Source organism: Schistocerca cancellata, chromosome 2 (assembly GCF_023864275.1).
Source record: "Schistocerca cancellata isolate TAMUIC-IGC-003103 chromosome 2, iqSchCanc2.1, whole genome shotgun sequence".
Taxonomy (NCBI): domain Eukaryota; kingdom Metazoa; phylum Arthropoda; class Insecta; order Orthoptera; family Acrididae; genus Schistocerca; species Schistocerca cancellata.
Window position 1 is genome coordinate 338,703,104 of NC_064627.1, and position 13,944 is coordinate 338,717,047.

At 42.5% G+C, this 13,944-nt stretch overlaps 1 protein-coding gene across 1 annotated transcript in view; it reads left to right on the forward strand.

The window, feature by feature from the left end:
• LOC126153857 (uncharacterized) overlaps nucleotides 1-13,944 on the forward strand; it is a 1,728,205-nt gene that overhangs the window by 635,348 nt on the left and 1,078,913 nt on the right. The window contains exon 20 of the mRNA XM_049916098.1: nucleotides 7,551-7,789. Coding sequence (XP_049772055.1) covers nucleotides 7,551-7,789 — 239 coding nt within the window. The remainder of the gene's footprint in view (nucleotides 1-7,550; nucleotides 7,790-13,944) is intronic.

Consider the following 13,944-nt stretch of genomic DNA (forward strand, 5'->3'; position numbering starts at 1 on the left):
CGATACGATAAACCTCAATCGCGATAGGCTACAATCCGACCTTTATCAAAGTCGGAAACGTGATGGTACGCATTTCTCCTCCTTACACGAGGCATCACAACAATGTTTCACCAGGCAACACCGGTCAACTGCTGTTTGTGTATGAGAAATCGGTTGGAAACTTTCCTCATGTCAGCATGTTGCAGGTGTCGCCACCGGCGCCAACCTTGTGTGAATGCTCTGAAAAGCTAATTATTTGCATATCACAGCATCTTCTTCCTGTCGGTTAAATTTCGCGTCTGTAGCACGTCATCTTCGGGGTGTAGCAATTTCAAAGGCCAGTAGTGTATATAGGTAAATACTGTATTTTGTTAGATACTCTGAAAATGTCTCCCTTCGTGGAATCGTGCTACGTATGTTCATCTGTGTGCGTATGGACAGTTTTATTATGATATTGTTAGTGCCAATGAATGACTCCTCCTGTGTCTCAAGAAATTTGTAGGATCCTGAAACTGTCGTCATGCAGCTGGAGATGCCGGGATTTACCCACTGATATCTGCGGAGGTTTCCAGATTTCGTCATTTTCTCAAAAAGATGCCACATTGATTTTTGGGAACCAACTGGAACAATTATTCCCACTCGAAAGGGAAGCTAAAATTAATAACTTTCGAAAACATTCCTGGAAATTAACAGTGATCTGATACATAATTAAAATATTAATCAGTCTTGATCGCAAGGATTTATTAAAAATTAAGAAACACCGTCAAAATAACCAGTTTCAATTTCATCAAAAATTATCTTCAGGCCATGTCTCTGAAACAAAAACATTAGTATTCTTTAGAGGGAAACAGGCGTCAAAATTACAGATTTCATCCATATAATAAATATAGTTATACCGACCGACTTAATAAAATAAAAGCTTTGTATACCATCAGGTGGTGCTCACGGCCATTCTTCTGTATATTACTCTTGTCAGCAGCTGGATGCTTGAGCTGTTAAGATGACTGTGCGATAATTTTCACATATGTAGGCTATTTCAGTCTTTCGAATTATATGGATGATGTTTATTCGTAAATGTGATGGTATATCGCCATCCTCATACGTTCTACACAACAACGTGAATAATCGTATTGTTGCCACTTCTTCCAATGATTTCAGAAATTCCGATGGAATGTAATCTATCCCATCTGCCTTATTTAATCATAAGCTCTTTTAAATTATGATTCTAATACCAGATCCCCTATCTCTTCTCTATCGACTCCTGTTTCTTGTTTTACCACATCAGACAAGTCCTCCTCATCATAGAGATCTTCAGTGTAATCCATCCAGCTATTCGCTCTTTGCTCTGCATTTAACAATGGAATTCCTATTGCTCTATTAATGTTACCACCTTTGCTTTTAATTTCAACTAAGTTTCTTTTCAATTTTCTACCTGAGACAGTCCTCCGTACAATCATTTCTTCTTCGATTCCTTCACATTTTTCATTCGGACATATCGCCTTAGGTTCCCTGCACTTGCTGTTTATTTCGATTCTAAATGACTTGTATTTCTGTATTCCTGAATAATTTCCCTGAACATTTGTGCACTTCCTTCTTTCGTTGTTCAATGGAAGTATTTATTCTGTCACTGAGGGTTACTTCGCAGCTACCTTCTTTGTACCTACGTTTTTCTTCCCAATTTCTGCAATTACCTTTTTTAGAGATGTGCTTTCCTCTTCAAATGACCTATTCATTATCGCAGTATCTATAGCCTCAGAACTTCAAGCGTATCTCTTTATTCCTTAACACATTCGAATCCCATTTCTTTGCACATTGATTCTTCCTGACTAGTCTCTTAAGCTTCAGCCTACTCTTCATCATTACTAAATTGTGATCTGAGTCTATATCTGCTCCTGGGTTCGCCTTACAGTGCAATATCTGGTTTCGGATTCTCTGCCTGATCATGATGTAATGTAACTGAAATCTTCCCTTATTTTCCTACATCTATCAAAGATAACTGCAAGCCTTGCAGTGATTAGCGACTGATGTCCTAATTTGTACTTTTGGTAACGGCATTTTGTTATCAGTCAGTATTCCTGGAACTTTACCGAACTCAAGTTAACTCTGAGTCAACACTACTTGAAATTTACGCCACCAATTCGGCAAGTCAGTTTGAGAAAAAACGATGAAAAACTATTTGAATGATTTCCAGTTAAACGAGACAAAACGTGACTGAAATTATCAGCGGTGAATGAGTAGGGGACTTTTTATTTATTTTATTTTGAAATGCAGTTAAATATAGTATTACGAGGCGCTAAGTTAGAAATGCCATCACTTTTTTTTTAAGAAAATCTGTTTCTTTTCGCTTATGAATGTCCAATCTGTCGTTGATACAAAGCTTCTAATTTTGATATGCACTTTCCCAGTTTTTGTGTCGGAATTCGTTTTTTCCTAATAAATTGTAACGCATGTGTAGTTGGTTGGCTGGTTGGTTTGGGAAGGAGACCAGACAGCGTGGTCATCGGTCTCATCGGATTAGGGAAGGATGGGGAAGGAAGTCGGCCGTGCCCTTTCAGAGGAACCATCCCGGCATTTGCCTGGAGTGACTTAGGGAAATCACGGAAAACCTAAATCAGGATGGCCGGACGCGGGATTGAACCGTCGTCCTCCCGAATACGAGTCCAGTGTCTAACCACTGCGCCACCCCGCTCGGTGCATGTGTAGTGCGGCGCTTTGTCACACCCGCAGCTTGTAAAAGACACACAGTAGTTTGTTTCCAGTTTTTTGATGAGAGTAGTCCCCCAGTATATAAACTTTCTCCCATAAGCGAACGAAAGACTACGATATTGTTCTCGCTACCTTTCTTCGAAAGTGAGAGACTGCTGGAGATTTGTAGGGGGGCGGGGCTGTAAAAAGAGACCGACTTAGATCGTTCCACCCTGTCTCCACCAACCTGTTAGTTACTGATCTGCAATCTGTTAAAGAGACTGAGGTAAGAAAATTACCGCCGGCCGCGGTGGCCGACCGATTCTAGGCGTTTCAGTCCGGAACCACGCGGCTGCTACGGTCGCAGGTTCAAATCCTGCCTCGGGTACGGATGTCTATGTTGTCCGTAGGTTAGTTAGGTTTAAGTAGTTCTAAGTTTAGAGGACTGATGACCTCAGCTGTTAAGTCCCATAGTGCTTAGAACCATTTCAACCATTTTTGAAAGCAAATTACCTACAGCCTCAGAAAATTTAATACTTTTCGAATTTGACGGTTTTATTTTTAGCAATTTTCCGATTTTCCCCTTATCCCAGTGAGCTCAAATTTGACACAACTCATATTTACATGTAACGGAACCAAACTAAGGTGTGGCCCAAGTAAACTATTAATACATCTGAAAAAGTGTCAAGAAACGCCCTAGCGTACACTGACGAGACAAATGGAAAAATGGAAATGAGCTTACGGCATTGTGGGCCGGGAGTCCCCCATTAAGGGAAGTTCAGCCGCCGAGGGCAAGAACTTACATACAGAGGGTGGTTGTATTGCGTACACAAGGTATAAAAGGACAGCGCATTGGCAGAGCAGTAATTTGTACTCAGGCGATTCATGTGAAAAGGTTTCCGATGTGATTATGGCCACAAGCCGAGAATTAACAGACTTTGAACGCGGAATGGTAGACGCATAGGACATTTCATTTCGGAAATCGCTAGGGAATTCAATATTCCGGGACCCACAGTGTCAAGAGTGTTACGAGAATTTCAAATTTCAGGCATCACTTCTCAACACGTACAACGCAGTGGCCGAAGGCTTTCGCGTTTGACAGCAGCGATGTTTGTGTAAAGTTGTCAGTGCTAACAGACAAGCAACACTGTTTGAAGTAATGGCAGAAATCAATGCGGAGCGCATGACGAACGTGTCCGATAGGACAGTGCGGCTAAATATGGCTATGGCAGCAGACGACCGAGTGCTTGTGCTAACATCGCGACATCACCTGCAGCTCCTCTCCTGGGGTCGTCACCATATTGGTTGGACCTTAGACGACTGAAAACCGTGGCCCGGTCATACGAATCCAGATTTGAGTTGACAAAAGCTGATGGTAGGGTTCTCCTTCTGCTCCTGCCTCTCCTCTTCACTCCCTCTACGTCCATCTCAGCCTGACCGCTTTCGCAGTCCATCTATTCCCCTTTCCTTTCTCTGTCCATTACCTCCTCCCCCCTCCTCTGGCCATCTTCACGCCGTCCCTGTCTATTTCCATTCCGCCTCTCGCTGTCCATTTCCTCTTTCCTCCACATCTCACTCGCAGGTTCGAAACCTGCCTCGGACATGGATGTATGTGATGTCCTTAGGTTAGTTAGGTGTAAGTAGTTCTAAGTTCTAGGGGACTGATGACCTCAGAAGTTAAGTCCCATGGTGCTCAGAGCCATTTGAAGCCATCCCTACAACATTTCTTTCCCAGTAGTAAGTGATACGTATACCATTATTTTCATCATGGCAGCGACAACAGCAACCGTTACGAAATTGTCTTGAATGAAAAACAGCACTAAATTAAGTTTATTTTAAACCTTGAGCATGGTTTATGCAATAATAATATAGCCTTCTTCAGAAGTCATACGCACTAATAAATGAAAAATGTCTTAGCCCTGCGGCTGCATCAAGACCAATAACTTCAAAAGACATAAGCCTGTTTTGAACATAACGTAAGTAAAATTACATATGGCACCGTATGTCCTCCTCCACTACCACTTGCGAGGTGCCGGGGCTAGCAGTGTATTTAACATTAAATTCTTCTAGAATCTACATATGTAAATGATGCTCTAAGCCCCCCCTTTTCTAACTCCGACTTTTGCTGTTGCACAAGGATAAAAAAAAATACGCGAACTGACTCTAATCAACCCTGCCAGTGGAGTAGAAGAGAGTTTGGCACCTGCAATAATTTGATAGTTAAGTTAAATAAACGAAGGTTTCATAAACATAGTGAGGAATGATAGGGTTGCTCTACCGATTAACAGAATGAAAGTTCTGTCCAAAATAACAATATGATTTATTAAGACTAAACACAAAATAATAAACAAAAACACATGAATTCTTTTACAATACATCAAATTGGAGACTCAAACAAACGCTGTGAATGTGAAGTTGTCCTTAAACTAGATTGTGAGGATTATGACGAAGTGGTATGTGCAGCCAATTCCTTGCAACTCAAATCTTAGAGAAAACACATAGCCAACCCAACATTAATTCCTGCTACCCAAGACAGAACAAAGTTAGAAAAAGACGAACAGGCGCGCTCTGCTGAGCTCTGATTATCACCTAGGAAAATCCCTGTCTGCCGGTGCTGCGGACATACCTTACCAAACTGTCTTCTTAACTGCCAGAACACGATCTGGCGTACCGGAGCCGATGGCTGGTTGCTTCGACGTCCTCGACCGAAAGGCGAGAGCCGACTACCTAGAGCACCCATACAGGCCGAACACACAACATTCCCACCCCCACGACAGTGGCCGTGGTTGAACGTTCCAATCACCAACTCGAAAACCGGCGGAAAATTCCCCTCTATTGCCGGAGCACTACCATTCCACCAATGGAGATTCTTGGCGCCAATTTCTGCGCTGATTTTGCTACGTCATGGAGCTATGCCCTGAGCAAGCCAATCACAGTTACTATTTTGCAGAAAGCGCGGGAATTTTCCCGCCACAGCTGCCTGGGTACACAAGTCATTCCCACGCCTCGCTCGTAGCCCGCCAGAAAGTGTTTTCGCTAAGTTTCTGCGAAGTAACGGAACCTCTAGCCCAGCCGCTACTTCAGACCCCTCCGGGCGTGTCTTTCGACAATGTCGGCCTCTGCAAAGCATTCACTCGACTTCCTCACACCCGTCGACTTAATGCTTTCCAGATCAACAGAGCCCGCCTGTCACCGGACCACCCGGGTGATGAGAGATGCTGCGTGGGAAGTCCGCGTGTGAAGGAATAGCGACTTTTCACTGCATGCAATTAGAGAGGAAAATCGTAAGATAGAAATATGAGAGGGGGCTCATGCCACCTCTCGCACTGTTACACTGTCGTGCACTCAGTATAACAGTGGTAGTGGCGGAGGACATATGGTGCCATATGTAATTTTACTTACGGTATGTTCAAACCAGGCTTATTTCTGATGAAGTTATTTTATTGGTCTTGACGCAGCCGCTGGTCTAAGACATTTTTCATTTATTAGTGCGTATGACTTCTGAAGCAGGCTATATTATTATAGCACAAACCACGCTCAAGGTTTAAAATAAGCATAATTTAGTGCAGCTGTGAAATGTTTTTCATTTGAGACGATGATACGTATACCTCATTTCGTTAATATCAGCCAGTGGTTCGTATGTGGAACACAAATACATACACGGTTATTTTACATACACAGTTATCAATAGAAATTTTTGTAGTTTATTCATTTTGAGACGCAAGGATTTAGCAGTTTACAAAATCCACAGACACACGTACAAAGCCATTAACTCTTAGAAAATCAGAGGTAAAATATCTTCGCATCTTTAAAAAATTTTATCTCTTTATTTGTGTCCTCATTTTTTTCTATGTTACTATCGAGTGCATTGTCACTACTTCGGATGCAACCACAGTTTACACTGCTATTTTAGTTATAATGTACAAGCTGAGCTTGTAGCTTTTTTACCCCTGCTTTTTATAAGATTTTTAAATTAAAAAAAAATTTAAATATTTTAATGGTTGTGTATGTGATCTGTGGTTTTTGAAAACCTTTAAATCGCGTCTTAAGTAATCAATTGTATATCAGTTTGGGATAACTGCACCAAATGCACAGTCAGCTTTTACATAGGTACATTGCATAATTAACACCATATGAATAAGTTTTTTAGACCTGCCTTAATTAATTGTTGCCATAATTTTGTAAACATGTGGTGAGGTTCATTTTCGTCGACGTTTTAGCTAGCACATCGTAATCACCTAAATTATTGTAAGGAAGAATACACATGTTACTCTAGTGACATCTGTCGGTCGAGTTGTCACGTCTTTCATTTACCGGTCTAGTGGTGCCTTAGCTGCAATGATGTATTCTGTTGTGAGTGACGTAAGAGATACGTATGCGGTGAAGAACTGTGTATATAGTGTTTTTAATTTTGACATGGCGACGCATCATTTTTCTGGTCTCTTACGTAGCTATCAATTCATGAGACAGAGTACTGCTATTGTAGGAAATATTCTGCAACCTGTCCACCGAGGTATGTTGTATTTTTTGTATTTCTGGATATTTCTGGATTTTTCTTTTATATTGTACTTGATACCATACATTACAATTGTTTTGTATATAGTCACACGGTATAAATGCATTCCAGATCTGACGATGGCAGCATTGATTCCGAATCAGATTATCGAGAATAAAGTTTATATTTGTGATCTTGGCACAGACATTTAGCTTCTCTAATGTAAAAAAAAATATCAGCTGTCAGTCTAAACTTTTGTAGGGAGAAATAATCTCAGTACACTGTTGTAGCCATTTTTTCAGGAGCCTTTATAAAATAAGGGACGGATGGAGAATTACAATCAAGTTTGCTGGACATGTACACTAACCAAATTGCCCCCGTATGTCAACAGCGCGGAGCCTGCGGCGCCCTCGTCCGGCACGGCGGGAGACAACACTGCCGCGACGTCGGCGGTCGGCCGGCAGTCGGCGTCCAGCACGGGTACGGCGGAGCCATCTAGTGGCGACCGCACGAGGCGCCGGCTCGGCGCGAAACGACTGGGTTCCGTGTGGCGGCACTCGTCCACCGCGGAGCCGACAGAGCGCGCGCGTAGCGAGGCCGACGCCGTCGACAAGGAGGAGAGCGTCATAGGCAAGCAAGACTTTCCCTGTCTGTTATACTCCCTACACCCATCTAGGCAGACGTCAAGGATGAAAAACATGCAGAGTAGAAATCAATAACAGGCTAAGTACTAATTTTTTATTTTTTTATTTTTAGTCACGAAAAACCAAGCTATGCTATTGCCAATCACCTGAAAAGCGAACGAAGCGCTATGATCATTTCTAGCTGAGCATATAAAGCCCCAATGACAGCCCAAGCGGTATGTGCTGGCCCCCTGATGAGGCTAACTCAGGCTAAGTGCCACAAAACTTTTTCTTTGCAACGTGTGACAAAGATTTTGCCCAGATTGAAAATCGTAAGAGGCTGCAACATTGTCAGAATGTCAGGTACCGGTACCTATGGACCTTGTAAAAATTGTGGAGAATGCGACACCTAACAACACATTTGTGGTTACTAGGCTCTAACCTGAGGACCCTTCTATTTAAAAAAAAAAAGAAAAACAGTCAATACACATAGTAACACAACGCAAATAAATACTTCCAAATGTATTTGGATCCAAGTGGGGGAAAAAATTCCACCTAGTGACGTCAAGACGAGAACAGTGTTTAACGAAATTGGAGACTTGAATACCTACAAGATTTTCAATAAAACATACCTATTGAGATAATAAAAAGCCTTGTTTCTCGTCACAACAATGTAAAAACAACTTGTCAGCTGAAAAGAAAAGGAATCTGCAGCTGTCGCTGTCGTATTTGAAATTAACTAATAAAACATATTTTGAACCGTTAATTATTTAAAATTGCATTGCACTCTACAAAATTAAAAGAAGGATTAAAAATAAGTTAACGACGGGATAGTGTATCTGTAAAATGTTTATTATTAACAAAACTGATATATGCTTGCGATTTCTTTCATTGGCACTTACTTCGTTTTTGCCGATAGCTTTATGGTGTTTAGCACATTCTTCGTTTTTCAGAATGAAATATTTTTGTTTTCATTGATAAAAGGAAGGAAATAATTGCGTGAGTCTTACTGTAGACAATAATTAAAAATTATTGTTGAGTTTTTTCATTAAAATACAAACATCAAAAAAAGTTTTGCATCACCTCGGTTCCTGGAGTTCAGGAACCTGTACAGAAAATTGGAATAGAGATCAACATAAACATCATTTCAGCCCTTTTTATTGCTCATGAAAACAGCACATTGCATGTTGTACCATCATACAGCGAGACCTTCAAAGGTGCTGGTCCAGATTGCTGTACACACCAGTACATCCAATACCCAATAGTACGTCCTCTTGCATTGATGCATGCCTGTATTCGTCGTGGCATACTATCCACAAGTTCATCAAGGCACTGTTCGTTCAGATTGTCCCACGCCTCAACGGCGATTCGGCGTAGATCCCACAGAGTGGTTGGTGGGTCACGTCGTCCATAAACAGCCCTTTTCAGTCTATCCCAGGCATGTTCGAGAGGGTTCATGTCTGGAGAACATGCTGGCCACTCTGGTCAAGCGATGTCGTTATCCTGAAGGAAGTCATTCACAAGATGTGCACGATGGGGGCGCGAATTGTCGTCCATGAAGACGAATGCCTCGCCAATATGTTGCCGATATGATTTCACTATCGGTCTGAGGATGGCATTGATGTCTCGTAAAGCCGTTACGGCGACTTCCACGACCACCAGTGGCGTACGTCGGCCCCACATAATGCCTCCCCCCCCCCCCCAAAATAGCAGGAAACTTCCACCTTTCTGCACTCGCTGGACAGTGGGTCAAAGGCGTTCGGCCTGACCGGGTTGCGTCTAAACATGTATGCAACAATTGTCTGGTTGAAGGCATATGCGACACTCATCTGTGAAGAGAACGTGATGCCAATCCTGAGCCGGCCGTTGTGACCGAGCGGTTCTAGGCGCTTCAGTCTGGAACCGCGCTGCTGCTACGATCGCAGGTTCCAATCCTGCCTCGGGCATGATGTGTGTGATGTTCTTAGTTAGGTTTAAGTAGTTCTAAGTCTAGGGGACTGATGACCTCAGATGTTAAGTCCCATAGTGATTAGAGCCATTTGAAAAATTCTTGAGACAATCCTGAGAGGTCCATCGGCAAGTTGTTGGGTCCATCTGTAACGTGCTGCATGGTGTCGTGGTTGCAACGATGGACCTCGCCGTGGACATCGGGAGTGAAGATGCGCATCGTGCAGCTTATTGAGCACAGTTTGAGTCATAACACGACGTCATGTGGCTGCGCGAAAAGCATTATTCAACATGGTGGCGTTACCGTCAGGGTTCCTCCGAACCATAATCCGTAGGTAGCGGTCATCCAATGTAGTAGTAGCCCTCGGCCGGCCGGAGCGAGGCATGTCATCGACAGTTCCTGTACGAGGTGCATTCAAGTTCTAAGGCCTCCGATTTTTTTTCTCCAGACTGGAAAGAGATATAAACATGCGCATTGTTTTAAAATGAGGCCGCGTTCATTGTCAATACGTCCCAGAGATGGCAGCACCGTACGGCAGATGGAATTTTACCGCCAGCGGCGAGAATAAGAACTGTTTTAAATACTTAAAATGGCGACGTTTTCCTTCTTGAACAGCGTGCAATCATTTGTTTTCTGAATTTGCTTGGTGTGAAACCAATTGAAATTCATCGACAGATGAAGGAGACATGTGGTGATGGAGTTATGGATGTGTCGGAAGTGCGTTCGTGGGTGCGACAGTTTAATGAAGGCAGAACATCATGTGACAACAAACCGAAACAACCTCGGGTTCGCACAAGCCGGTCTGACGACGTGATCGAGAAAGTGGAGAGAATTGTTTTGGGGGATCGCCGAATGACTGTTGAACAGATCGCCTCCAGAGTTGGCATTTCTGTGTGTTCTGTGCACACAATCCTGCATGACGACCTGAAAATGCGAAAAGTGTCATCCAGGTGGGTGCCACAAATGCTGACGGACGACCACATGGCTGCCCGTGTGGCATGTTGCCAAGCAATGTTGACGCGCAACGTCAGCATGAATGGGACTTTCGTTTCGTCGGTTGTGACAATGGATGAGACGTGGATGCCATTTTTCAATCCAGAAACAAAGCGCCAGTCAGCTCAATGGAAGCACACAGATTCACCGCCACCAAAAAAATTTCGGGTAACCGCCAGTGCTGAAAAATGATGCTGTCCATGTTCTGGGACAGCGATGGCGTAATCGTTACCCATTGCGTTCCAAAGGGCACTACGGTAACAGGTGCATCCTACGAAAATGTTTTGAGGAACAAATTCCTTCCTGCACTGCAACAAAAACGTCCGGTAAGGGCTGCGCGTGTGCTGTTTCACCAAGACAACGCACCTGCACATCGAGCTAACTTTACGCAACAGTTTCTTCCTGCTAACAACTTTGAAGTGATTCCTCATGCTGCCTACTCACCTGACCTGGCTCCTAGTGACTTTTGGCTTTTCCCAACAATGAAAGACAGTCTCCGTGGCCGCACATTCACCAGCCGTGTTGCTATTGCCTCAGCGATTTTCCAGTGGTCAAAACAGACTCCTAAAGAAGCTTTTGCCGCTGCCATGGAATCATGGCGTCAGCGTTGTGAAAAATGTGTACGTCTGCAGGGCGATTACGTCGAGAAGTAACGCCAGTTTCATCGATTTCGGGTGAGTAGTTAATTAGAAAAAAAATCGGAGGCCTTAGAACTTGAATGCACCTCGTATTTCCTCCATGAACATCGCTTTGGTCCACTGCGAAACGCCTGGACACTTTCCTTGTTGACAGCCCTTCCTGGCACAATGTAACAATGCGGACGCGATCGAACTGCGGTACTGACCGTCTAGGCATAGTTGAACTACAGACAACAGGAGCCGTGTACCTCCTTCCCGGTGGAATGACTAGAATTGAACGGCTGTCGGACCCCCTCCGTCTAATATGGTATACCTCACACACACACACACACACACACACACACACACACACACACACACACACACACATACATACATACACATACACCTTAGCAAATGCACGATTCTGTTGAAATATTATCTTGATATCGTCGTAGGGTCGAGCTGCGCACCGCTTGTTTTCGGGCCCAGCTGCTAATCTCGCTGCAAAATAGATTTAACTGATGATCCTTCAGTCTAAATTGTCTAAGTATCGGTAAGTTACACGAATGTAAGTGAAATACAAGGTGATATAAATAAAAAAAATTAATAAAAATCATGAAAAGCGCTGCATTCCTTGAGTAATTGAGTGTACCCAAAACCAAACTAACTGGTAACGAGCTGAATTGAATTGAATGAACTGATAATTTATTCTAACAATATCTACTTTATTAACAGTATATAATTTATTCTAACAGTAAAATAAAAAACACGAGTAAATTGTGGTCCTACAAATATGCGTTTAAGCACGAAATAAAACAACAGCAAAAATCCACTGCAGCAAAAATTGTGTGTTTGTATATTTAAACGGTATCAGATTCCCCAAATACTACTTAAACATCACTGCTTCGCGAAAAACAGAGTTGGATTCTGTTAAAGTGTTCACAAAACAATCGTTAGCCCTCATATTAAAAAACTTCAGTTTGCGGTTATCATATCAAAATTCGCGTAATCGTGAGTAGATTCAAACACGTTAACTAGTAATAATTTAAAAATGCAGCAGAAATAAGTCAGAATTCAAATTTGCCTAACACGTAACACTCGAGGAAAGTTATAAATGGGTCACACATTCTAGATCCCACTCATTTAGAAATTCTTCCAAGCAGGAACGAATGTTAAAGTATTCATGTGGCCCCCGCCTAAAATCGACCACTTTTCATGTTCCAGCAACGCTAACAAGTTACCTCAGTGACCCTCTAAGGCAGAATGACCAATTCCGTTCGTTCGCTCACACTACGCCTTCAGTTAGCCTGCTGAATCTTAAAGCGAACACAAAATACATAAAACGGACCACCATTTAAAGCATTTATAACGCAAAAACACAACAAATGTGTTCAAAGAAACGTCTTTCTCTGCCGGTCCCCCTCAGACCATATGCAGTGTCCTGTATCTAACACTTGATGCACAATTAATTAAAAAGTGAAATATTTACACACGTTATCAATATAAATGACAAATTAATCGTTATTAATACGTGATAAACAGCAAAGATGACTTGCTTAATAGAAGCGTCTCTTTGCGCCCTGTTCATTGGTGGTATCACATGTTACATTCAAAGTACCATTTTCACGAGACCAGTGTCTTTTTTATAGGCCCAATTAACATTTAATTAAATAAAGAAGAACTATACATAAAATACATGGTTATATAGGGAAAAGTAGAAGGAAAGTCGTGCTGTGTTCATTTCTGCGTACATGGAAACAAATAATATTTCTTAGTTACATGGTTACGTGGACATGGCGTGTAATCTCCCACGAACGATTTATGTTTATACTAAACACTCCTCATGTTTTATTAAAAAAAGCGGGTTTGTGCTTATTGGCAGAAAATTGTTTTTCTATTTGATGTAAGCGCAATACCGTGTATTGGGTAGTTTCTGGTACCGGATTCGGGTCTGACAGACGGACTACACAATTTTAAAGAAAAGATTGTATTCTCCTTTTCCTGCTTTACTGTCTGTATTCACATTTGTGGCATATCGCCGGCCGGTTTGGCCGTGCGGTTCTAGGTGCTTCAGTCGTTAACCGCGTGACCGCTACGGTCGCAGGTTCGAATCCTGCCTCGGGCATGGATGTGTGTGATGTCCTTAGGTTAGTTAGGTTTAAGCAGTTCTAAGTTCTAGGGGACTGACGACCACAGATATTAAGTCCCATAGTGCTCAGAGCCATTTGAACCATTTTTTTGTGGCACATCTTTTGTGCCGCTGTGTATATTTTAAGTTTATGCCGCTCGTCATATCGCACAGTTGTTGTGATTGTAACTTTCGACGATGATGGCGCCACATAATACTTCTGAATTTAACTAATACTTTGTGTGCCTTTTATCACTTTAAAGTTTTTGCTATTTGTATAAAGAAAAAAATTTGGCTTATAATAAATTGGTTCACAGCACTCAGGCACGACGTAATAAACGTACAGTAGTTGTGCCTTGGCCCCACTATACGTTTTGTAACGCCGCCTGGCAGCAAAGTTGTCGTCTTCGTCCGCATTCTGCAGAATTATGTCAGCAGTCTGCGAATATTTGTCTCACATACAACTGGAAACT